The sequence below is a fragment of the Episyrphus balteatus genome, chromosome 3 (assembly GCF_945859705.1).
Source record: "Episyrphus balteatus chromosome 3, idEpiBalt1.1, whole genome shotgun sequence".
Taxonomy (NCBI): domain Eukaryota; kingdom Metazoa; phylum Arthropoda; class Insecta; order Diptera; family Syrphidae; genus Episyrphus; species Episyrphus balteatus.
Genome location: NC_079136.1, coordinates 87,621,998 through 87,649,881, shown reverse-complemented (window position 1 = coordinate 87,649,881; position 27,884 = coordinate 87,621,998). Strand labels below are relative to the sequence as shown.

General features: G+C 29.6%; 2 protein-coding genes across 3 annotated transcripts in view; one reads left to right on the top strand and one right to left on the bottom strand.

Moving 5' to 3' along the window:
• The window catches only part of LOC129917030 (rabankyrin-5), a 33,620-nt gene extending 7,413 nt beyond the window's left edge, over positions 1-26,207 (bottom strand). Inside the window, exons 1-2 of the mRNA XM_055997338.1 lie at positions 26,073-26,207; positions 25,171-25,910 (exon numbers count right to left, since the gene is read on the bottom strand). Coding sequence (XP_055853313.1) covers positions 25,171-25,910; positions 26,073-26,076 — 744 coding nt within the window. The 5' untranslated portion in view covers positions 26,077-26,207. The remainder of the gene's footprint in view (positions 1-25,170; positions 25,911-26,072) is intronic.
• Positions 692-19,967, top strand: LOC129917056 (uncharacterized). 2 transcript variants are annotated; one of them, XM_055997371.1, is made up of 3 exons: positions 692-1,364; positions 18,973-19,205; positions 19,307-19,967. In XM_055997371.1, exons 1-3 carry the CDS (start codon positions 1,277-1,279, stop codon positions 19,529-19,531), a joined length of 546 nt encoding a protein of 181 aa, XP_055853346.1. In that variant the 5' UTR covers positions 692-1,276; the 3' UTR covers positions 19,532-19,967. The 2 variants fall into 2 exon arrangements, with proteins under 2 accessions (XP_055853346.1, XP_055853347.1); XM_055997372.1 differs by lacking the exon at positions 692-1,364 and adding an exon at positions 12,011-12,128.
• Positions 26,208-27,884: the final 1,677 nt, after the last annotated feature.

Genomic DNA, 27,884 nt, shown 5'->3' with positions numbered 1-27,884 from the left:
CTGATTATGTATGACGACCAGGTCGTAAAAAAAGATTTTATGATCTAAAAAAAATTTACGAACATAGGAATAATTAACATTTGTATTTAAAAAAAAAAAAGTGTAAAATTTTCTCAATTTTAACGTTGGTAAAAAAAAACGTTTTCGTAAACAAAATTTCAATCAAGAAAAATGAAACCTTTTAATCAGCATCGTTTAAGCTTTTTTTCAAGGCTGTAAGCAAATTGAATAACATACAATAGCAAGTACTTATAAGCGTATTACCAATTTGAATTTGCATATTATCTAACATATCTACTTTTATAATAAACCCAAAAGGGATGATCATTCCGCCAAACAAATCCAGTAACACGATAAATTGTTGCATTTTTTTTTTAAATATCATTTGCTACCTTATTGGGAGCACTATAGAAACCAACACACGATAACGCTGAATATGTACTTTTTCTACTGAGAAGCTGAGACTGAAAAAGAGTTTCTTATGGTTACGCTGCGCAGCGCAAGTAACATTTTATCATGATAATTATTATATAGAATGGCTTTTACAAATTTCAAGCTCTCATGAATTATGTTATACCAAATGTCATGCCATATAACCATAGAATTCTCTTAAAAATCACTACTTTTGCTATACGCACCAGCTACATCAGCTGTGAGAAAAACATATTGAATTCAGTTATATTTCAGTCCTCAATGCGATAGCAAGCATTTCGCTTGAATAAGAGGACGCCCGCCACACAGCCAAAAAAATTATACTTTCAACATAAATTCCAACATTCTATCATTTCGCTATCATCGCCGGGTGCTTAGTTACTATTAAGTTTTATTTTTTTTTTAATTTTACGTATAAAACAACTACAAACAAACAAAATCAACCATAAAAATAAAAAAAATCGTGCCTTTTCTACCAACTTGATTTTTTTTGTTCTCTTTAGTATTGTCCGTCGTCGTGTATCTTTGTGTTTAACCAAGAAATAAGATACAGATACGTTAATACACTGTATTCCGATACGAATCATTTATCATTTATCGAAATCCGGATACTATACGGTTAATCTATATATTTTAACCCCAAAAAAGAACTGACTATTAAAATTTTAAATTAACATAATAATTCTTGCCAAAAGAGGTTCTACAAGTAGTATCTTCTTAAAAAAAGATACAAAAATAAAATAAAAAAAAAATAATATGCAAGTCTTGTGCTAGTGAGATTGAAATACAAGAAAAAGACTAAACAAATAAATTTAAGTATTTACACAAATAATACAAAAATATAATGAAGTGGTATTTTAGAACAAAGGATACCATAGGCGCTTGTTTTGGTTTCTTATCGCTTAGCTTAGCGATATTGATTGTTTTCATAGGTTTGTAAAATTAAATTGTGTTTATTTAATGTTTCGGATACATTTTGATAAAGACATTTATAACGGTTTGGAAGAGTATTAGACACAAGATTTTTTTTGGAATTTTGGTATTAAATACCATTAAATTCTAATTGCCTTCTCTGTCAACATTAATAGTTAATTTGCCAAATGTGGGGAGCCATCTTAATCTTTAATTAGTTTCACATGGTCGATGTGAATATTTGGGGCGGGTGAAAATGACAACATTCAATGGATACAGTGCGGTTCGATTGATGATTTTGCAAACATATTATTTGATATCAGTACAAATTTTTAAAGTAATTCTGTTAGAAAAAGGTCTACATAAGGTCATTGGAGGGCTAAGAGTTGAAGTGAACCAAGTCCCAAAAAGTGAATTCGGAGATATAGCGAGTTGAAGTAAATACGCTACCATTGAATCTAAGGGGGAAAATTTTTCTTGAACCAAACTAATAACAAATCTTAATAGAGTTAAACCTTGCGCATGTTTTGGTACCAGGTTTCAATTTTTTATTTTGTTTGACTTGGTCCGTTGAAGCTGTAAAACCTCCATATATCGGAGTTCCCACTAAAAATTTAGTTTATGTATGTAATTTTCGACTAAAGGTAAGTTGGGGAATTGTGCCGATTGGAAATTGTGTTTATTGGGATTAGGTGAAGAAGTATTAACATGAGCAATACACGGTGTTACAAAAATGAAGTTTTAAAATATACGCAGGCGGAGACCTATCACGTTTTGTAGAGCTAGTCGCACTGATTACGAAACGGTATTTAAAAAATCCCCAATACCCCCAAAATCTGGAGCTAGGGGCAAAAAACGGTTTTTTTTACCTTCACCCATTGAAAAAAATCTAGCTTCGTCAAATTTTCAATTTTCTCAAAAACCAGAAGACATAGAAACATATAGTTTTCACTGTTCGATAAGGAATCAATTGAAGCAGTTTCCTGTTTAAGTAATTTTTTTTATTAAAATTCACAGTCTGGACAAAATAGTATAAAATGAGTTTTTAAAAATTTTGTTTCGCCTATTTTTAACTTTGAAATCGATTATTTCAAAAACTATTGGTTATAATATATTGATTTAAAAATTATAATTAAATGTACAATTTTGCCTTTCGGAAATGGTATCATTTATTACTGTAAGTGTTGCCGTTGTTTTTTAATGATTTTTTTTTATTTTCATAATTTTTTTTAGAAACGTTTTTTTTTCTAAGCCAACTTTAAACTGATTTTCATAAAAAATACCTCGTTTGATTTGGAAATAAATATTATTTTAGAATATATTTTTAAAACAGCATGCTGTTGTGAAAATATATACTTTAATTTGATGTAGAAGTTGGATAAATGACGAAAAAAACGGATTTTTTTAACTTTGACAGCTTATAAATTCTAGGTGGTTTAACCGAGTTCCATGTTTTATACATTGTTGAAAAGGTATATTTATCTCCTATTAGAAACTGTAAAATCGAAAATGGGTAAAAATTTGACGAAGCTAGATTTTTTTCATGGATAGGTAAAAAAACCGTTTTTTTCCCCTAACTCCAGATTTTGGGGGTGTTAGGGACTTTTTAAATACCGTTTCGTAATCAGTGCGACTAGCTCTACAAAACGTCATAGATCTCCGCCCGCGTATATTTTGAGTGGTACATCGTGTTATTTACTTTGCCCAAAAGCAATATAAGCAGCTTAAGCTCAAGTAGTACAGTAAAACAAGAATTTCAGGATTTTGTTTTTCCTTGAAACTTGAGACATAAAAATAAAACTGAATTTTTTTAATCAGCTTATTTGGAGCGAAAAAGTGTGGAAGCAAAAAATATTCACCTCTCAAGGTGTTTTTTTTTTACCATTTTTTTCTAGATTATTGACGCTTCGAAGTTATTTCTTAAGAAGATAAAAAAGCACCTAAGTTTTTTAAAATTGTTTTTTTTTTATTTTTTAGTTTTGAGATTCAAGATGTACTTCTTGAGAGTTCTTCTCATTTTACCTCTTTAGAAATTATAGTTAATTATAATCAAAAAACAAATATGCGGCTTTAAATTTGTTAACATTTGATGTTAAAGATCTGGCTACTTAAAGTTATGTCGTCTTCGATTTGCCGATTCGGAGTCGAATTTCTGAATCTCACAGCTTAAAGAGGTGGTGACGACAGGAAAAATCTCAAATAAATTCTCAAATTGTATGTGCCATTTGCTACCTACTTCAGATTAAAAAACAATCTAATCGAGATTAAAACATCTGACTCTGCATATATCTCAAGATTTAAACGTACTTACACACATACTAATCTGTGGTTGACATTTTACTGTTTTTTTTTTTTTTACATGAACATTTATGGTGCACAATCACAAAAACAGATTTAATTTTTCATTTCCAGAAAAAGTCTCGAAGGCAAATGGAAAACGACATTACTGCTCAAATAAAAGGATTAGATTCAAAATCATGAATTTTACTGTCCGAACAAACTTTAACTAACACTTATCGGTTTAGAATTTCTATAGTAATAATTTTTTAATAGAAGATATTGATGATCGGGGTTTAATCTTTTGAGAATGTCCAGAATCATTGAGATTAGAGATTTTTTGTTATTTGAGAATTAAACCAAAGTTTTGTCTGTACGAAACAGTTAAAATTTTCATAAATGTTACCTATCATATAGGTACAATAGACTGATTCAAAATTTTTTTTTTTTGTGCAAAGCATTGTTGAAAATATTGTTGGAAATGATGAAAAAAAATACTGTAAAAGTTTCAGCCCTTAATGTTAACATTTAGTACCGCCGCATCGCAAATTTCTATTTCCCATACGATTTGTATGGGAAAGATTGTGTATTTGTGTTTAGAATTTTTTATCTTTTTATTGGTTAATCCAAAAGGCTAGACAAAATCATTTTCTTTTATAAAAAGAAAATACAAAAATAGTCTTATTCATTTTTTTGATTTACCACCGCGTTTCGAAGTTATTTAACTTTAAAATATAAAAAGTAATTTTTTCTCATTTTTTTCCGATTTTTTGACGAAATTATTAGGTTTTTCAAAAATTTGGCAAAATTTTCGAATATTTGTATTCTATGTTGTGTTTTGGTTTCACAGATCCTTTTATATAACTCTCAAACCCCTAATACTATCATATTAGATTTCTTCAATAAATTCGAATTATTCATTTTTTCAACTAAAAATTATTTTAATTAATTTTCCGCGTCCATTTTTTTTTAATCAGTCTAATATACAATAGCCCACAAAATTAAAGGGACACAAAATTCGTGATTTTTGTAAGTAAAAAACGATCGTACCATGACAAAACAAAAAGCATGTGAAAGTTATATTCTTCTTATTTTAGTACCAAATATTTTATTTCGAATGGTAGCTAAATCATTAGAACTGTTCAAAAACAAAAATTTTCCAATTTTATTTTGTTTTTATTTTCTTTTTTTTTTAGAAAGGCTATTTATTTAGCTTCAAGATTCTTTTTGTTTCAAACTTCTACGATTTTTTTTAGACTGCAAAATCAGTCATCAAACCAAAAACCATACTTTTGACTTTGACTATCAATACCTCAACAAAGGATCACTTTACAGAAAATTCAAGGATAAATTTAAATTTCATTTAATTCTCTACAAAGAAATTTAGTTTACTTTGTTAAAAAAAAAATGTTTTCTTACATTTGAGATCAATTTAGAAAAGCTATCAAAATAGGCATTTTTACGGGTTTTTTTAGAAAATGTACCGCTATTTAATAACTTTGGGTGATTAGATAAATTACACTGGTTTACAAGGGTTTTGTTACCGAAACAAAAATATACTTTTCTAAAGGTTTTCGGTGTGTTGAACTTGAATCCGAAGTCAGAAACAACTAATCAGCTCCCGTTTTTGAGATATAACCGTTAGAAAACGCTAAAAAAATGTTTTTTTGAGTTCTTCGGACCTTATTCTTTTGTATAAGGAAAATTGTTTGAGCATATTTAGTAACGGTTTCTATAAGAACCTGTTTCCATCTTTGGATACCTGTTTAAATGTTTTCAATATCTTTTGTATTGCCCGAGATATCTTAAAATGAAGTAAGTTGGTTTGGCTTCATACATCATAAAGTAGATAATGACGTTATAAAATTTATAAAAATACCAAACAACTGAGGATATCTCGGGCAATAAAAAAGATATCGGAAAGATTTAAACAGATTTAAAAAAGTGGAAAATAGTTCTTTTCAAAACCATTACTAGATATGCTCAAACAATTTTCCTTATATAAAAGAATAACGTCCAAAGTACTGCATTTTCTAACGGTAATATTTCAAAAACGGGAGCTGATTAATTTTTTTTGACTTCGGATTCGAGTTCAGCACACCAAAAACCTTCAGAGAAGTATATTTTTGTTTCGGCAACAAAAAAAAAAATTTTAATTTTGTTAACCAGTGTTATTGAAGCTTAATATAGTTTATTTGAAAATTTTATTAATAAATACCGTCTTATTTATCTTAAACAACAACTAACAAAAGTTATCGCCCTACAAAAGTACAAATAAATTTCCATGGAGGAAAATGTTTAATTTTTAAACTTGTCTATCTGAGTGAACTGCACTGTATCTACATGTGTTATTTGCAAGATCTAAACATTATAATGTGAACATCATTGACCTGGAAAATGACGTCGACGTTGTAAGCTGCTGAAGCTGATGGCGGATAGGGAAAAGCAAAAAAAAAAAATAATCCCGTATAGTTGTGCCGTTGGATAACTTTCGAAAGATTTTGCAACAATGAATTGAACATGTACGAAAAAAAGTTTTGAAAGTTGTAGCGAGATTTTTTATTTTATTGGAATAATGGAGGTAGTATAGTGAGTGTCACATCTGACTAAACTGGTTTGATGAAATTCACATCAAAGACGTCACAAAAAGAAAAGATTTTTTTTTGTACTTTGTCTTCGATGACTAAGGAAATTTTCCAAAAAAAAAGAAAAAACATGTAAAGTTAAATTGGTAGGTATATTATACTGGACACCGGCAAAAAACAAGAGCCGGTTGAATGAGCCAAACGAATGAGTCATAACTTTCGAGAGATCTAAGATGCAGCCGATGCCTAGGAGAATGTCTGCAAGTTATTTTTTTTTCCAAATGTATTTTTAGTTTTCTCGAAGAATGTGAGTTTGTTTTCTTCGAAATTGCGTGTAGCACCGGGGAAGTTGTTTTTTGTTAGATTTTGATTTTATTGTGTCATGAAGCTGAGAAAATTTTTTGTGTTCAACAAGACTTTAGTTTTAAGATATGTACGTAATTTACTAAATAAGTTTGAAGAATGTTGTGGAATCGTCTAGGTAATAAAATTGATTGCTGATAATCAAAATGACACTTTTGTTTATTTAAGGTCATTATCAACTTGTCATTTATTGTTTTGGGACCAATTTAAATTGAAGGCTTTTTAGATGTCATTTGGATACATTTAAATGATGATATGATGTAGACAACAACTACGTACTTATTAGTATTATTATTATTATTATTTTTAAAATATCATGAAATCGATTCAAAAATAATTTAAGTGATAACTCTTAGTTGGACTGATACGGATAAGAATAAAATTTATCAGAAATTTAGTTCAAAAGTTGATGGACGAAACAAACTTAAACTAAATCTACTTAGTCCTTAATCGATGTTATAAACATTCTATGAGCAATATTTTTATATTACTCATTTCGTTATTAACTCGATTGGGATTTACCTACCACACAAAAATGATTCCGATAAATCAGTATGTGATTTAAGTGAATTGGTGAATCATTCTGATTTCAAAAGTCTTTTGTACTTAAAGACCAAGAAAACGGCACGCTCTTGTTGCGGAAGTTGTCATTCAAATAAAAAAAACTGTACATTTTATTTTTTCCATTACAGCGATATTTGAGGCGTTCTGAATAATTATTGGTCAAGTCCACTCCTCTACAGGTTGGATGTTTTAAGGTCTTAAAAATTAAGGGTTTCGTTTTATATCAAAAAGTATGAAAGAACATTCTGGAGATATAGAGCTTTTGATCTGTGAAACATTTATTTCAAAAGTTCCTTTAGCTTAGAGAAAAAGCTTCTCAAAGTTCAAAGTAATGCACAAATTTCAAATGTACTTGACCCATTATTATTCTGAAAGCCTCATTTGTTTCACTCAAATGTAACTCATTAAAACGTTTTTCGTAACAGGGGTGATTAAGTGCATTAATAATATTCCGACCGATGATTTTGTGACAGCCCCACTTTTTTTTTAATGCGATAGGAGAGTTGAGCAAAACCTAATTTCACACTTGTGAAATTCACCTTTCAATCCGCAGTATTGAATTTTAGTTTTTGTCAATTTCTGTAGGTCGCAGAAAAAAATGTTTTATTTAACATTAACAAAAATTGTATTGCGTTTTGAAATCGCGCACTAATTTTTTTTTAGATCTTACCAACTAAAAAATTGAAATAATGCAAAACTACTATGCAAATCACCTTCCACCTATAAATCTGAAAGCCAGCTGAGTTAACCAAGGAAAGTCATTGACGTTTATGGATATGGTGTTGACGAGTTCAAATATCGAATAAGAGATTGATAAACTAAAATTTTATATGGAGTGTTCAAATGTGCCCTTAAGGAAATAATAATTTTAATTTTTCTTGACCTTTAACTTTTTTAATACAGATATAATCGAAAAATTTGCCAGACATAATAATTTTAATTTTTCTTCTACGATCAATGAAAACCTGAAAAACTGAAAATATAAAATTGTACCCAAAAAGTGAATTTCGCAAGTTAAAAAAAAAATCAGAGTTTCGGTTTTCCACTTTTTGTTTTCTGTCAAGGATCAACAAATATGACCCAAGATTTTTGAATAAAAAAATATAAAAATCTGGATTTTCATGAAATAAAATATTTAAGTTTGTATGTATTAAAAAAAAATGTTTGATAATGTATTTTTTTCTTTTTTCTTTCCAAGTGGAACTTGAAATTCTATCGTCACGGGTGACACACACTGTTTAACTTTAAAATTTCAACCATAACTCACATAGACTTTTCTAATAGCAAGTTCACAATTTGTTAATTAAATAAACCTTGCAAAGAAAAATATGGGAACTCAATTATTTTTGAAAATCAACATGGGTTTTTTCCCGTCACGGGTTTGACAAAAAAGGAAGATTTCGAAGAATATCAATTAATTTATTTCAAATTTTCTATTCTTCTATTGCAAAAAAAAAAACGAATTATTAAAAGATTGTCTAAATGTGTATACAAAAAAATGTAACAAGTTTGTTTCAAGGGTGTCAAAACAAAATCTAAAGCCAATTTTTCATGGAATGCTTAAAATTCTTTTGCTCTAGTAGTACACAATCTATACCACTTCCTTAGAAATTAGTAGATAAATTTCCATTTGTAATAAGATTTTCATCTGATCAAAGTGTTAACGACAATCAGACATGTTTTTCATTTTAAAAGGATCGCGCCATAATAATTCTGTCACTAAGTCATTCAAGAATGAATTTGAATTATATCACTCGGTGTTACAATTTTCACATTCATGATTATTTATTTTTTTGTATCTGATTTGCTCTCATTTTCATACACAAATTATTCGTGTGGGTATTTCTTCCAATTTTTTTTCTATTTCTAGGTTACATGTTGTTGTTATTATTATGATGAAAAGTGACCACCCCAATTATTACAAAGAGAGCCTCCCCATATTTGAGTACGCCTCGTCACGTCACGTCATCATCGTCATCGTGATTCCACTTGTTGACTCTTTTATTTTAATGAGTGGATGTAGATTAACATGAGTTCATTATTTTGAATGTGATTGAGTAGGTTTATGTTTCAAAATGTATATAAAAGAGTAAGTACATTCTACATACTCGTATATATGCGTAATATGGGGTCTTTCCGGTTTTTACATTATAGTTTTATGGATACCTAGTGTATATTGTTATATGACGGAGAGATAAACACAAAGAGTTTTTAATTATGCTCAAGATGATATCTAGCTACTTTCTTTTGTTTAAAGTAATTGATTTTATTTGTTAACTAATCATTTAAAATGGGGAAATCTTAAGTGTTTATATAGTGTTTATGTAGATAATGTTTATATGTTTTTATCTAAACAAAATTTCTTAGAACAATTTTAGTTGAAATTGACGTTGAAAATATTTGAACAGTATAGGTTGCAAGATTTTAGAAATTTATAATTTTAAGCTAAATTATTCAGTTTTGCTTCGAATATTCAATTTTTGTTTTTTAATAAACCGGTTTTTTTTTTTAATGTCACGGGTGCGACAGAAAAAGGAAAAGATTTTGCGATTGGGTTTCTTATATTTAAAACATTTGTAGCAAAAAGCGAAAACATTGCAACATTGCACACAGGTACAGGTTCCATTAACTTCTACATTCTCTTTTAATTAAAGCTAATAAACTATTTAGTTTAGATTTTTAATTATAATGATACAAAATTAATCATTTAATGTATTGAAAACAATTACAAAATACTTATTAAATAGATTAGCAACAATAGAAAGTTATATGTAATTGACACAATTAAATGAGATGGATGATGACTTCTGAAGAATTCGCTTTAACAATGTATCGGCACAGTTAAAGTGTAAACACCACAAAATTTCAGGGATTTTACGGTATATTTTTTTTTAAATATGGTCGTATCAGAGTGCTTGAAATATGTAGCTATTTGAAGCTCATTCTATCAAATATAAAACATTTTTCCAAGCAACGTGCATCACGCAATCCTGATGAATACCGTAACAAAATTCGAAATATCGGTGGTTTTTTTTTATTTTTTCATTGGCTTGAAAAAATTTTCTGTCTTAATTGCAATATGGACAGTAGTGTGGTCCACGTTATAAGGCAAAAAAATAAACCATATAATTCATTAGTTCCCCACGCATTATTTTGCTACAGATATCAATACCAACACATGCTGAAAGTTTTAGCCCTCAAAAGTAAAAGGAAGAGGGCGCTCATCAGCTTTGGAATATTAGACTTTGTTACCCTTACCTTACCCTTAATATCTGATTATATTGTATTAGGACTTGGCTTGAGGTTGGAATTTGGCTTAAACATGATAAACACGCATGTTCCCGACAACCATGTAAATGATTTTCATGTTTCTTTGGTTTTGAGTCACTAGCTCGTATTTCATTGATTAATTCTGTTTTGTTAACTTTAAGCAAAAAATACTTACAGACGAATTTAAATGAACAAAAACTATTATCTGTGAAAATATCACTTAACTATTGGTTTTTTATGAAAAACTTTACCACATCATAACTTAATCCACTTGATAAATCAAAACAAGAGTTAATTATTAGGCATAAGGACCCAGCTATAACAGCATGTGAGCAAAAACTTTGAGCTTGTTGAGCGCCCACTTACACTTCACCTAAAAAGCTGAAATTTCACGTGTGTAATACAAAACACATATCGTCCCGTTTCTGCCTGAACCACGTATCTACAAAACAAATTTTGTTCAGTTCTTAAAATAAATATACATTTTTCTCAAAATTAATAATATGAATTGAACAAAGGGAAATCAGGTTATGATTTAGACATATTGATTGAGTTGATTCTACAATTAAACCTTTGTATTCTGTATTTCTGTAAGTTTTAGAGCAATTTTTGACAGAAAATAAAATCTTTTAAAAAAATGTACTTACGAGGTTCAAGCAGAAACGGGACGATATGCAACCAATTTTTGAGTGGGGAACAACGGAAATGTAAAAACCAAAAAATTGGACCACCCTAATGGACAGGGTAGAATATTTATTCAGCTCCATTTTTGTATTTATGTTTTAAAAAACTGAGTAAAATTTGCAACCATTTCTTCGAAATTTTGCAAATTATGGTACTTTTTTTTTATCAAATACTCAATTTAAAACAATACATATAACCAGAAAAACTCTACAATGATAAAATTTAATTTAGCCAGTCGTTTTTAAGTTTTATTCAATAGAAAAGGATAGCAATATTTCTCTCTAAAAGCTCATTGAAAATCTAAATCCTGATTTTTTTAAAAAGTAATTTAGACCGCCTTATGCCCTCAAAATTATAAAACCGCTCCTGGGAATATAGAAAAATCAAATAATATTCGCTAGATAAATAAAAAATAACACACAAAATATTCAAAGACTGTTGAAGCAATCGGCATGATAATAAAAATATAGGATAGGATATTTTGAGACGCAAAATAAATACAAAACTTGAATAAATTTTCTTGTTCAAAATTTCAGATATCTGTTTGTCATAAAATTTTGTTTTGCACTCGCGTGTGCAATTAAATTAAAATATATAATCTGGTATATAATTTTGTGTGTACACACTAACTTTCACTTCAAAATTAATTAATAATTTATGTTACGTAAAATGTAGTACATTCATTATGATTCTTCGTGTTAAGGAATTTACACCAATTAATTTTGAGTTTTTTTTTTTGGCTCCAAGTTTACCCCAACAAATTGTTACTGTTTTATTTTGTTTACACAGAACAACACAGGTGAAAAAAAAAATTAGATAAACATGCAGACATAAAGAGAAAAAGGTAATTTTGAAAAAGAGACTCAAAGAGAAAAATTAAGAGAATCTACACACATAATTTTGAATTTCCAAACTTTAAGTTCAAGGTCGAATCTACCCACGGTTACTGAAATTCTAGTTTATGTTTTCTTTCATAAATGTTTTGTTTGCGTAGATTCGAAGTGTCACTAATGGTGACATTTTGTGGCACAATTGTAATAAGTTAAGTAAAACAAAATAAAGAAGTAAGAGTAAAATAGAACAATATTTTATTGATGTTTTGGTTTAGGACATAAATTTAACATTTATGTATTAATGTGAAACAAAAAAAAAAATTGTATGTAAAAAATAAATGCAAATGTAATACTTTTTTGATGTTCTGAAATTGTGTGCTCTTTCTTTGTTTATGAAATATAATTATCTTTTTTGTTGATTTTATTACTCAGAAAAAAATAACAATTAAATCGTGTGTGACTATTCGAGTTCATACCTAATCTACCATGACCTTCAACAACACTTTTGTTTTAAGTTGTGTTACTATTGATTAAATATGAACTCAACTGACAGTCACGCGTGTTCTATTTTTGTAACAATATTCTATGTTTTGTGCTATGCATTTTGAATATCAAAAATAGTTCTACTTTTTGTTTTTGTTTTGTTTTGAGCAGAAAATCGATTTCAAGCATTCAATTAAATTTAAGAGAGCGGAATTAAATTTGAATGTTACTTCAACTTTCTTTCATTCTTATATATAGGTACAAATGTACTGTGAAACTTTTTGTATTTGTTTGGGAAAGTGGAAATAAAATTAAATTAGATTTTATTGATGCCAAAAGATACAATAGAATTGATAATAGAATAAAGTTCATGGAAAGTTCTCTTGTTGGATACTTCAAATTAGGTTTTTTTTTGTTTAACTGTACTAGCTGGTGCTGATATTTTCGTAGTGGTATTTAGGAACTGGATTTAAAATTAAAATGCATAGTTGAGTTGAACGTGTATTTTATTTAAATACATTAACTATGCAACTCATACAAAATGAACTGAGGCATGAAATTTGTTCAAGAATACTAAAATACGTTCATAAATGGTTTTGAGCCCTAAGAGAAATCGATATATATGGAGAAACGACTGATGAATTTTTAGAAAAAAAATAACAATGGTTTTATTGATTCATTCTACAAAGACGAATTGAAATAAAATACAAGACTGAGTAAAAGTGGCGTATCCAGAAAAAAATTTGGGGGGGGCTTGAAAATTTTTCAAAATTTTTTGATAAGGTAAAAAATTTGTCTCTTTTTTTATTCATCTTTGATCGAGAGAAAAGCGCTGTGCTGCGGTACTGAAAGTCGTATAGTAGCATTTTGCTGCTCCCGACAACTTCGTACTACTGTCTCCTCCTTTCACATTCGAAGTACCTAGCTATTTTTCCAAGTTCTTGATTCCCAAACATTTTACACAAACAGCAAGGTGTTTAGTAGTCTTTAAAAAAAACATTTTTTCGTTCGAACTTTTTCATGTGCTGAATTCAAAACTGTTTACAGATTTATTCCTATCACGTCACTTTTTTCGGTATAAATGCCTATATTTCCGCAATTCGACCGAAAGTAAACTGGCATCACTTTTCAATTTCACGTGAAATTGATCTTCGATCGATTTCGAAAACTTCGAAAATGCTTCGAACTGTCAAAACTAAAGGATTATCCATTTTTATTTTGTTTCTAAAGTTAAATTACTGCTACTTTGAACATGGATGCAAATTTATTGGCAACTTAATAAAGCAGAATTTAAAAGAAAAAATAAGAAGTCACATTTGGCGAGACATATGAAATATGTAAGTGAAATGCAGAACATGGGCGATATTATTGCAAATTTTCAAATAAAAATGAATTAGATAAAGTGTAAAGCGAAAGAGGTTGCAAACACAGAGGCAGTGATGAATTATGATATTTCATGCCTCATGTGTTTTATGTATTTTGTATTAAATTAACAACAAATAAACATTACAAAACAATAAAAATATAAGTTTTGACAATATTTTGTCCAAAAATTGGAGATTAATTGAAAAAGATACCAAGTTCACGAGCAGAAACAAAGCGAATTGAATTCGATCAGAAAATCTAAATGAGCGAAAAAATTTAGAACACCTAATTTTACTATCGGTAACGCAAGTGAATGCTCAAAAAGTAAAAGTCTCAAAAACTAATTTTCAATGTCATTCTCTTGATGTTTAATCCGAAATATATATTTTTTAATAATATGTATGTATGTTCCTTTTTTAATACAAAGCAGAAGCAAAAACTGGAATTTGCTTAAATAAACCATTAGTTATGTTGACCACTAAGATATTGAAATATAAAAAATTTGTATTTCCACTATCTTTGAGAAAAATATTATTTTTGAAAAAAAAAGTAATATACTCAAGACAATAAAATACGACGTGATTGCATAAGAAGCTTTGCAAAATTTAACGGTGATGTAATTCGACGTCAAAATACCAAACAAACTATTTGAAGAATTCTGAATTGGACTAAAACCCTGAAAATCCCAAACCTCAACGTCAACTAAGGCACTTACTCAAACAAACACAAACAACCATTTTAGAATTTGGAGGGGGCTCGATCATTTGAGCTGCATCTAAATCTCTACGATTTACGAAGAAGTTTCAGTTAATCATGTAGATTATGATGAAATCAGCTTAATAGTAACATGATTTTGGAGGCTTGGGGGGGGCTTGAGCCCCCTGAGCCCCCCCTCAATACGCCGCTGCTGAGTAAGTAGCACTAACTTGCTCTAATGTAAAATGGTGCTTAGGTTGTTAAAATTTATTAGAATAATTGTAGTTTAATTGTATTATTAACCCTCTATATTTTTAAATATGCTGCCGATTTAAGGTTTAAGAAAATTTGAATTTAGATGTTAAAATTGTCAATGCGTTGTTTGCATTTAACATCTTTTTACCGTTTTCAGTTAATTTTTATTATCTACTGCAACCATTAAATGGTTTAAAAAAAAAATCCAAACATTTTTGATTTAAATATTTTCTTAATTTTAAAATTAAGGATACTTAAACGTATTAGTTTTCGTTGAAATTTGTTAAATCGTTTGAGATAAAGTCAGAACTCAAGAAAACGGTTCTATGGCAAAACCGTTACTACCACCTCATAAAATATTTTTTTTTTTAATTTCCAAAGTACGATCTTATTTACGGCAGTAGGTACAAGTATTATTTTGATTAAAATTACTTGAGGCGTTTTTGTGAAAACAAACTTTTCTATTTTGGTCTTTTGACAAGTACCTACTAATTAATTAAAAACTTAAGTACCTATTTTTTTTAAATTTAATTTTATTTAAATACATATTATATAAATTTAGGGTTTTTATGACCCAATTTCTTAGTCCACGATTAACTCAAAGGTTTTTTATTAGGGAATGAATACATAAATGCCCAACAAATTCAAATGCATAAATTAAATTAAAAACTATTTTTATTTTAAATATGACTTAAAATTTTCAAAATAATAATTGCACGTAAAACATAAATAGAATTAAAATGGACTTAATTTTAATTTTAAAATTAAGACTAAATTTTATAAATTTTATAAAAAAGCGTTAAACGAATCAAGTAGTTCGATAGGTTTGGTGTTTCAAGATTTTTTTCAGACACCCCCGATGGGGCGGCCGCAAGCAACCCTACCAAAACAAAAATAATAAAAGATTTCAATGATTCAAGTCTGATTTATGACGGAATCTTAGAATTTTATTATCATTTGTAAGAACGGAATAAATCTAAAAAAAATGGGAACACAGTTAAATTCAATTCGTTTTGAGTTGAAAAATAAACATGATTTGATTTTTCATCAAAAACAGTCTAAATAAAATAATAATTATTGTTTTACAGCCATTTATTAATTTTATTTATGTACTCTTTTAAAACATTTAATTAACTTTGGAATTCGTACATCCCACATACTGGGCTATAAGATGAAGCAGTCCAGCATTGTTGACCTTTACCGAAAATTCAAGGAATTCTCTTCAAAGTTTTTTGTTTGTTTTATGCAGAACACAAAACAGAAAATTGCATTGAAGAACAAGAGGTATTTTCATTTGCATTTTAATTTTAAATGTATAATCGATCATTGAACCATTATCGGCTATCCCACTTCACTGAGAACAAAAATAATTGAAAATATTACAACAAAAATATTTACATACACATGATTGTCTTTGTGTTTATTACGATGTCGATTATCTCAAAAAAAAAAAAAAAAACAACAAAACCAAAAAAAAAAAAAAAAAAATTGAAAACTAATTCCATTGTAGTCGAGTTTTTAATTACCTAATTTGTTCTCAATGTTGTTAATTATGGAGCTTTCAGTATATTTATCATCTTGATAGATAAAATTACGAATACCAGCTCTTTCAAAAAAACAAAACAAAAAATAACAAAAGAAGTAAAAAAAAAAAACTGTTTACGCTTTCTTTCTTTATCACCAATCTTTTTTTTTATATTTCCTCTTTCTGACGAAAGGCACCCATCCCGAGTTTTTTTTACAACAAAAAGAGAAACAAAAGTAGATCCTATACGTAAATGATTCACTACAGTTTCTCTGGGGTATAATGAACCTTCATCTGTTTTTAATTATTTTTATTTTACTGTCGACTATCGTCGTACTGCTGTTTAATAATTTTAAAATATTTATTTTTATTTGAAAATACAACAAAAAAAAACATTACTAATGATCTTGTGCCAATTTTTTTTCTGAAAAACGAATAACAAACTCGCACAATGGTCACGTTCATGTTCATTTATACTGCTGTAAGCATCTGAATCACTTTTTAATCTTTTATTGTTATGCGCGCCAAAAGAAATTATAAAAGGCCGATTTAAATGCGTCTGTCTCAGATGAATTCATTATTACTTTGATACAACTTTTATAAGATTTATTATTCTCAACATGTTTTTCGAATAGGCCAAGATTTTATTGGTTATTCTTGGTTTAAGTTGATGATTATTATATTTTCTTTTTAACCAGTTACGCTTGGAATAAGAATTAAAAATATAAAAAGAGATTTATAATAACTTCCTATATTGCAATATGAAAATTAACATATATGTAAGTTATTGACTCAAAATCATGGGATATTTTTGAAATATGTAGATATATGATTAAGTTAAATTCAGTTTTCGCAATTCAAACTTATGTAGCTTTGTAATACTGACAATTCTGACAAAAGCAAAGAATGCAGATGTAAGTGTCTTATTTCTTACATATTTAATTCATTAGATATCAACAAAAAACTAAAATTACTGACCATATGCTCGTTTATCGAAATATTTCCTAAGCTGCTTTTAAATGATTAACAAACGGTCATAACACCCTGGTAGTAATAACTGAAATTCTTGCAACTAATTGTTGGTACAGGGTAAATGGTCGCACGTAAATTCGTTTCTAAGTTTATTGCGTTTAAAACCACTTGCAGTCGCTACTAAAATCGCTACTAAAGTCGATACTTCTTCTCTGTTTAGGAAATACTTCATAGTATCTAAGAACAAAACACCGTAAAATTTGTTAATTTTTCTACCAAAAATGATTTATATTTTACAAATAAACAAAAATTGGCTCTAGTTCTTCATATCTTAACAAAATTTTAGTTTGGTTTGAAGTTTTGCGTTTGTCAAAATTATAGTGTGTGTGAAAATCTGTATAAATCCGTCTCAAAAAAGAGATTTAAATAGGATCGATTCTTCGGAAAAACGTAGCGAATTTTTTTTTCATTTGAATTCATTTAAGGAAAAAGTAGCGACTGCAAGTCGACTGTAGATCGAATTTTTGGTTGTTTGGAGTTCGACATAAGCATTCTTAAAATTAGACATAAATGTAAATTTAGTCCTAACAAAGTTAATTTTTTGAACTAACATATTTGGTGATAGTATTTATTTCCACAGGCGGATCACTTAGAGGAGGTAGATTCTTGATTCATGAATAAAAGGAAAAAAGAACCAATGCAAACATTGGAAAAAAACTTTGTCAATCGGAATAATTTTATTCATAGCTTTAATAGAAGTCTTTAAACGTCGTCGTGGCTATAAGTTTACTGCGGCATCAAAGTTTTTCTAAATATTTTCCTCTGTACTTCTGTTAATGGTTTTTTTTTTTAGAGATTTAAAACTCCTTTATAGAGTTTAACATTTTATTCCCTTCAGTCTTGACCAAAAACAGTAGGCCAACCTTCTGATTTTATAAAAACCAAAAGTCTGAACCTACCCCATATCTGTTTGGAATTTAACTTTTTGCGCAGAAACAGAATCTTTTTGAAAAATCTTTCTTCCCGCATTGAAAAACGTATTGTTCAAAGGTTTCCATTTACTGTCTAAGACATGTTTATAGGAAATTTTTGCAGCCGTTTTCACACCTTTTTCGCTAAAAAGGAAGGAAGTGTCTCAGACCGTTTTAACCGTCGCGTTGGTTCTATTTTTTTCAACGCCCACCAACAAGAGATTTCAAGGAACCTTACTGGCTTCAGTTCTTTACTAACTAAAGGGCGTATCCAGATAAGAAAACATCATATTAATATTAATATATGGCGTATTGCAAATGACATTTGCACCTACATACACAAAAACTACAAAGTAATAACCTTATCTTCAGCTTAAAAAAAAATCGAAAGGCAATATGGTAGTACAAAAGACTTACAAAGACAGTTTCAATTTAAAATCTTCATCAATGAAAAAAGTCAAATTTCAAAAAAAAATGCAACTCAGCAAAATCATCTTCTAAACGCTTCAAATGGAATAAAATATTGTTTCGTGAACATCATCAAATCTCAGAAACAGAATGACAGATTAAAAATTAAAATGTTGTGATCTCTTATTTCGTGCTAAGAATAAACCCATCAGTGAATTAAGATTGAATAAACAAACAAACAACAAACAAACAACAAACAAACAAAATCAGTGAATTAAGATTGAATAAACAAAATCAATTAAAATTAGAATTTATTCCACATAATAGTTTAAACTTAATTTTAACCACTATCTCATTTTTTTTTTCATTATTTTCAGAACCTAGCGATGCAATAAAATGTTACAAATGTCAAGTATCTCCAGTAATATACAAAATAGGCAATCTAACAAATTCCATACCTCTGTGTTCGAAATTCGATGAATCTGATGAATACATAACTGAGTGTCAGTATTCAACGATGTGTGTTAAGAAAATTTCTAGATTATATTTGCAAAATGGAACTGTTGATACAGTGACCAGAGGATGTGCAAGCCAAAAGTATACCGATCAGGTAAAGAAAATAAACCTTACAAACAAGAAGTAATCATACTCTCATTGTGTTGTTTGTTGCATTTTAATAGTTGTATTTTTTTTTTTTCCTTTTGAAATAAGGTTCTCAAACAAGGTGCTTGGCGTGTAGAACATAAAGTAGAAGAACCCTACAAAGAGGGCTGTGAAGAATTCAAGGAAAATAACCTGTCAGGTTCGAGTTCAACGTACTGCTACTGCCGTGGCAACTTGTGTAATTTTGCAAAGAAGAATGACCCAACGAATCAGTTGCTAACAAATGCAATAATTGTGATATTTGTATTTAATGCAATAAAATATATCTTGTAAATGGTTCCATATAGATTGTTGAATATATTAAATAGTGGACAACTTTATTCGTGTTGTTCTAATAAAATTATTTTTATAATATAAATAAATACATATATATGTATATAAGTGAACCTCTGAAGTAGCCTTTAATAATGAGTTTCTAAATAAAGCACGTTGATAAATTTATTGTAATACAAGAAATAAATATAAATTGCATGTAAAAGAAGAATAAGTGTACCTATGAACGAGTACATTTTTGTAATATCAAAAGAATTAACATATTATGATTGTAATCAAAAGGGAATCAGAGCACGACACATTCCACACGTTATTTCTATTCGGTATAATTTATCATATTAATATTTTTTAAAAAATCACTTTTAGAAACTCAATACAAGATCTTAATAAAAATTTGTAATCCTGTTCACTGGATGCTTTAAGATGATCTAAAATATTAGATGCAAATTTTTTATCATTCATTATTTCGGAGGAAACCCTAATTTCAATGCACTTATAATTCTACTCCTACTTTTATATTAGTTTTATTTTTTGTATTTGTGAATGTGTGTTCATAGACACTAGAAAAATATCAAAAATTATTTATAAAACAAATATTCAAATGAGATGTAATGAAAAATATGATAATTTGGATTTTAAAAACTTTGAAGACTTTTCAAAGAAATTATTGTGATATAAAAGATACTATAAAAATATATATTCATACATGTACTGTTATGTTTAAAACAAAATATATCATATAAATAAAGTTCACATTCATTCGTGTTCGTTTCTTTGTTGTTGAAAAATTGAAGATGATTTTAAACAAAAAGTGTCATTTCCGGGTATTTTTATTGTTGTCAAAGTATGAGCGATAATGACCAACCGGAAATTCACATATTGGAAAATAGTTATTAGGAGTGTTGATTATGATCGACAATAATTTTTGATTACTCAATCGGTCGGTTTTGTGCGCATTTTCGTAGTCGACGCATGTTAATAAAAAATGTAATTATAAAAATAGACACGCAAATATGCTAATTCAGTAAATTTTAGTTTTTTTTTTTAAATAATCATAAAATTTAAAACTTTGGTCAAGTTTTTAAGTTTAAAGTAAATTCATTTTCTTATTAATTTTCAATTGAGATGCTTTTTGAGATGTCATCCTCAAGAACGAATTGACTGATTTCGATATGATTTTTTTTGTTCGTATCGGTCTCGAGAAAAAGAAACGACACAAAAAAATATAAGAGAACACACATCACAATTCCCTGGTAATGCCAGTAAATGTGAGTTGTGAGCAATATTCTTTCTGAAAAAAGGTATCCCGAATTACATAGTTTGCGCTGAGAATCAATCGAAACCAAATCGTAAATCCATAGTACCTACGGTATGGTATGAAATAACGAAGAAAAAAATAACAAAAATAATAAAAAAATCCAAAATTGATACAAATTTTTGAAAATTTATCTTAAATTTTTAATTAAAATAGTTTCATTGAAATCGATTCAATGGTTTACTAGAAATTAGAAAACAAGGGCAGGCACCGTTAATAACAGTATTACAATATTTTTTAATTTCAAAAGTAAAGTCACAAGTAAAAATGAATAGCTGCTGAGTGTCTTTTAACTCAGTCAAGGGGGGGAAATCTGAAAAATGTTGTGACGTCAGCTAAATTTGGATGCATAATTGACTAGGATTTGTTCCGAGTACAAATCTCAGTTTTTGTATTGTTTGGTCTAGTGGGACGTGTGCCGTTTGAAAAACACGAATGTCTCAATATCTCGAGAACGACTTGTCGTACAGATAATTTGCAGGACCTTTTTGATTATAATTATCTTTCTTTCTCTAATACCTACATAAATTCTATGGAAGTTATAAGGAGGATAATTATAATATCGTCGACACAGAGCCAAAACCGCGAATTTGCATTTTTGGACATTTTCACTTTAATGCGAATTTTATCTCATCCAAATTTTACTTCGTAAACAGAAAAGGTTTGCGCCCATCTTTGATAATCGAATAAAATTCTTTCTCCAGCAAATGATAACAGGGAGAAAAAGATTTAAAAATCGTAGACTTGAAAGTTAATAGACAAAAACGAAAATTCCCAGCATCTGACCTACCTCACTTTTTCAAGTTAATATTATTAAGCAACGTATAGAGAATTTGAAGACAAACACTCAGTTTAAATATCTACCTAAGACAGTTTAACATTACTACTACACTTAGGAGCAAAAAAACGGAATCAAATAAATTATGTATATTATATTAAAAACAAAAATTGCCATGGATAAAATATTTGTATTCAAAGTCTCATGGTCTCATTTTAAAGCTTGTATTTTTTACTTTGAATCGTTGGTAAAAACATAAAAATGCATACGATAGTGTTACCGCTATCTGTCAATAAATTGCACTTCATTTTTGTTTTAATGTTAAATTTTCCAGATACTCTCTGTTTCAATTTCAGTCTTTTTTTTCCAACGATAGTTTTAGCGTTGGCTGTCAATGAATTGCACTTAATTTTTTTTAAATGTTAAATTTTCCAGATAATTTGTGTTTTAATTTCAGTTTTTTTTTTCCTAACATACTTCATTTATGTTGGAACGGATTTTGAGTTCAAACATAACGGATTTTGAGTTCTTAGCATTGACTTAAAGCTTTTGTTTCAAGCTTTTCAATGCTACCATTAACATTTATGTAGGTCGATTACTTCACGACCAATTATCGTTTTTACAGAACGCAAATATTGATTCCATTTTTTTGCTCCTAAGTGTATATACCCCTATATAGTCACATTCGCAAGGAAGAGAAAATATAATGCGCATAGTGACGTATGTAGTCATCTTACAAGAATGAGCTTGAAACAATAAAATTTTTACTGAAATGAGATATATTTGAAGTAATTTCTCTACCGATACTAAAGAATTTTAATGACCAAACTATTTCGGACTTGTATCTACATATTACCCTCTGGATGTTGTACAGTGTACACTGCTGTCTCTAGTTCGAAGTCAGTTGGAAGGATAAAAGTTTCCCAAAATATGCAGTTATTCATTTTTTAATGAAGTTACTTGTGGTCAATTATCGCGTAAGCGTAGGGTGGGATGAAGTGGCGGAACAGTTCTGCTATCTTCTGTAATCGAAAAATGCTTCCTAAGCTGAAAGGAAAACTATACACTTCGATTTCAAGTTCAGCAGTTGAGATGAAGATGCTTCGTATGACAGCAGGATTTACAATGTTTGATCGAATTATCTCCTAAAAAATTTAACACGACCGACTCAGGTATTGCCATGTTCAAAGGAGACATCATGAAAACCCCGTCAAAAAGAAAATACCATACAACGTTCCAATAACAAGTAAAAAGGAAGGGAAGCCTACAAGATCTTGGTACAAGCAAATGAAAAAACACCAGCATTAAGTTGGTGTCAGAAATGGAATAATACAAAACCGGGAGGCTTGCCGCTGATTTCTGAGGTCAAACCGGCGTACCCCACAGGCGGATCACTAGTATGAAGCAGTTACGTGGGAGAGTTATGATAAAGAAGATAAAGAAGGAAGAATCACCTGCAAACCAACCAAATATCTTAAATTAGCTCTGAGATCCATGGCCTGTTCTTTCCTACAAACACATACAGGTGGTTATTTTTACAATATACCAAGCTATCTAAAACTCACATACTAAATGGTCTCTTTTCAATAGAGGCTTTTATCGGACGCTTTACCGAACATTTATTTTGCTCCTTATCTTACTTATGGCCAATTTATTGAGCCTCCATTAAATTTTGAAATTTATCGTTTTAGTTAAAAGCGTTGTTAAACTTTTGAAGCCTTTAAGTACACACCATTAAAAATTCATTTAATTCACTCTTCTTTAGTTAAAGTCCTAACTTTTAATGGGAACTTTAAATTTAAAACTCTGTTAAAAATATCCTAGGGAATTTTTATTTTTTGAAAAATAAATCTGTCAAAAGCTTCGATTTTGTCAAATCAAAAAATATATTTGTACATACATATGGCGTTTTTAATTGGCAATCCGGAATTGTTCTTCGATTCGGAATCCCAATTGAACAGTTTTTTTTTTATTCCGAAGAATCTGAAGTTTGGTTTGAATGTATTGTTTGAGTTTAACATGTTTCACATATGTGTATTCGCGCTAAATTTCATTTGTATTTGTGCTGCAAACATTTTGTACTGCTGACATTTAAATCTATGAATGTGTGAGTGATTCTGCTTCTGTTTTTAAAACCAGAAGAGAAATTCTCTTTTTTTCAGAATCAGAACCGTCAGTTTTGCCCAATTGAAAGCATTCAGATTGCTTTTTTTTGCTTCCAGATTGCCAATTAAAAACGCCATAAGATTTGAAATTAAAGATTTGAATGACGAATAATATAACAAACATAAAAACTGGTGCGAGGGTATCAAAATGCCAGTGTTAACCAAAAACTGAAGGAATTGCTATTTTATGAGATGACAATGTTATGCAGCATCGCAACCTGGCCGTGTTTCTTTGGAAGTGGAGAAGATGATTCCAGTGTATTGTGCATTTCTGCGTAGTAGATGCATTTTTTGTATTTGTGTCCATTTAAAATCTTTACTGCAATGTTGCAATGAAATGAAAACGTCGTTTCTATTAAAACGACTTGTTCTAGGAGCGCCAATTTGTATTACTGATTTTCAACTTTAACTCCGTAGTTCCCTCCGCCCTTTGCCCCTTTTCATTATGGCACGATAATACGGTTATTGGTTGTGGCCACAGAATTGTTTTACTCGAACCTCAATTTTGGTGTCCCTGAGCGATTCTTTTTTGTGTCGTTTTAGGACAAACATATTAGGGTATATATTTATGTACATTAGGGTGGGTCAAAAAAATCGAAATTATTTTTTTTGATTTGGTACTCCGAAAAATCGATTGCTAGACCCCTCTAGAATATACACACCAAATATGAGCTCTTTATCTTAATGGGAAAGTCCTCCGCTTTTCAATTTTCCATTTTTACATCAAGCTTCTACTAAAAAAAATAATTTTTTTATTAATTGACTTTTTAGCAAATTTCTTTCCATATTCTTGTAGGAAATTGAACGCTCTACAAAAAAAGCCTTATACACTTTTTTCGTTTATCTAACCGTTGAATAGATATTTGAGGTCCAAAAATCGAGAAAATCTTTAAAAAATCGTTTTTTGTTCTTAATTTTGTAACAAATTGAAAAATTATAATAATCAAACGCGCAAGACATATTCTTATTGGAAATTGATTGCTGCACAAAAAAGGTGTTGTTAACTTTTTTTCATTAATCTAACCATTCTAAAGATATTCCACGTCAAATTAAAAAAAAAATATAAAAACATTTTATATTTTTGAAAAATTTCCAATTCACTGAAAATTCATTATTTTCAAATTAGCAAGATATATTCTTGTAGGGGCTTAAACGTTCTACAAAAAATTTCTTGGAATCAAATTGATTGCTTTAACCGTTTAAAAGAATTTTGTTTTTAAATTTAAAATTCCCTTTTTTAATGGAGATTTAAAGTTTAATGGAGAGTCAATAAATTGGGCCTTAATCATATTGTTTGGGTGACTTTTAAACAAAAAAAAAATTAGCTCCGAGCTTTTAGAATTATAATTAATAAAACTGAATTATAGAAAAAACAACTTACCGATCCATCATTCTCAACCAAACACAAGAACACAACATCTTCTCTCAACAATCGCACTGCCGCATGCAAAGGATGCTTCGTCTTACTCTTCAACATTTGATACAACAAAGGTCCAGACATATGCTCGAAATCCTGTGGTGTCAAGTCATCCCAATGTGTCGATATTAATCCCGAACAATAATCCAACAAACTTGCAGCACCCACTTCTTCTGCCACACAATAAAAACGAACACACGACCGAACACCAACCGAAGCCACCAAAGCTTTTTCACACAGACCCAACAATCCGGGAAGCTTGAATTTATGTGCAGCACGCAATAAACCCAACGCCAATCTATCATGTTGCAGATCAACCACATCAGTGTATATCCAACGCAATAACGCAAAACCAATGTCTTCTTCTAAATCAGTCCAATCGAGTTCTGTGGCATCGGCCAGAACTTCTTCGCGCCAATCTTCTGACCTTGCATTCAATACAAATTTATGTGCTGGCATTGATTTGCCTTTTAATTTGATTGTTAGATCTGAATATGTTTTGCGGCCATACAATGAAGCCACCATCATAACAAGACGCGACACAAAACTACTAAATTCTCCAATTTCGGCAGCATCGCCAGACGATGCAACGACTTTGCTATATTTTCTCTCCAAATCGGCATAGTTGCGTTGTAATTTAGTGTATTCTTCTTTGAGAAGCTTTAAATGTTTTTCTAGTTTCACCGATGGAGAATCTTTAGTATCTAAAAATTGAAGTAGTTTAATTGAAACAAAATGAAATTATGATTAAAAAATTTAATTGAGCGTAAAGTTCTACGCCCCCATACAAAAAGTTGGATATTTAATTGATTTGGTTTTTTGTTTTATTAATATTGAATTGTATGATAATAGAATATTTAACTTACCCATTTTTAACGGATTGTTGTTTTATGTTTTTATTGTTGATTAATTTGTTTAGAACTCAATTTTTTAAATGCAATAAATATTTTGAAGAATTGAAGTTCATAATTTACCGAATAAAATTTTTTTGTACTCTGATAACTGTCAGCTGTCAAATGTCATTTTTTATGTCATCGTAGTTTTTTGGGTACACTTAAAACAAAAACACTGTGTTCTATTTTCGTTCATATGAAATGATTCATTGGCGAACGATTTTGAAGAATCGTAGGCGATTCTTTCAAGTTCATTTTTTTTTGTTGGTGAATTTAGCAATTTAAGCCTAGTACGCAGCTGAAGTGAAACGAAATTTTTTATACAAAATTTCGTTAACAAAATCTTGAACGAAATTTAATTTGTTTTGTTTTTGCTTTAAAACTTATTTTCTGTTTATTTTTTATTGAATTGTTTTATTTGTATTGTATATGAGACCTCAAAATTTTTCGTTTCGCTACAGCTGCGTACTAGGCTTTATTGGGGATTAGGGGTACTAACCCAACAAACAATTTTGCTTCTGTAAAGCTTTACTTGTGCTTCTATAGCTTCTGTAAAGCTCTACAGGTGCTTCTATAGCTTCTGTAAAGCTTTATAGCAGCAAAATTGTTATTTGGGAAGTTCAGATAAATTACACCGGCACACATAATAAAAAAAGTGTCATGTACCAGGAACCACCCAAGTAACAATTTAGCTTTCATAAGGGTCAATGCAAGCTATTTTTTGACTTGTTTAAGAAGAAGGACAAGTCTTATGCAATTCATTTTGGCGCACATTACCGAATTTCCCCAAGACCTTCCTCCACAGGCAATCCACAAGCTAATAGCTTGTGACGAACAGCGTAAAACGACATTATGCAGGACTTTTTACAAAACAATGAAACATTTTAGGGAAGCTATAGCTTCGCTAAGAAAACTATCATTTGCATTGGATGTTATAATAAGGCCTTATTGAGGTTGTTATAAGATGTTGAATTTATGAATTAAAAAAAAAAGATTTTAATGAATTTTTTTTCTTTTAATTTTTTTCTATTTTGTTTTTTCTTCTTTTTTGGCCATGTCAATATGCTTTTCCTGTCGTTCTGAAATGGGAAGAATTTTATTTTAATTGAAAAAAAAACACATTTTTTTTTAATTTCACAAATGGCCCCGCCAGGAATCGATCCCACGTACTTCTGCATACCAAGCCAGCACCTTACCAGTAGACCATACTCGAATATTAAAGATGAGTGGCAAAAAGGGAGCTAATTGAAACCTCACATAAAAATGCAATGTTTTTTTCTAAAGTGTTACAAACATTGCATATCTGCAGGATAAAAGCTTTGCATACTTATTGGTGAAAAACATTGCATACTTGAGAGATGAAAACATTGCATACTTACAAGAACCTCTTGGAACAGGTCTTATGAAAGCCTTCTGTCACTTGAAAATAGAAGGCTTCTTTAGAACGGTTCAAACAGGTCTTATAAAGGTCTTCTTAAACTTATATTTACAAGGCTTCTTCTAAACACTTCCAGATAGCCTTAAGGAGACCTCCTTTTTTTCCAAAATGGATGATTTGCGTAAGTAAGCCTTAAACTAAACTTATACAAACTATAGCTTGCCGAATCGAAGAAAATGGACCTTATGCAAGTAAAATTGTTACTTGGGCAGACCTATCTTTCTATATGGTTTTGGGCACGCTGAATCCGAATTTCAAGTCCGTTTGACCCTGTCACCCTCCAGTTTTGAGTAAAATGCAAAAAACTCAAAAAAAGGAAGTTTTTTGCCTTTTTTGGGGGCTTTTTT

Excerpts from the sequence above, each read along its gene's own strand:
- LOC129917056 (XM_055997371.1), top strand. The coding sequence starts at position 1,277 with ATGAAGTGGTATTTTAGAACAAAGGATACCATAGGCGCTTGTTTTGGT. Across the intron at positions 1,365-18,972 it reads GATATTGATTGTTTTCATAG|AACCTAGCGATGCAATAAAA; the intron begins GTTTGTAAAATT and ends CATTATTTTCAG. Across the intron at positions 19,206-19,306 it reads GCCAAAAGTATACCGATCAG|GTTCTCAAACAAGGTGCTTG; the intron begins GTAAAGAAAATA and ends TTTTGAAATAAG.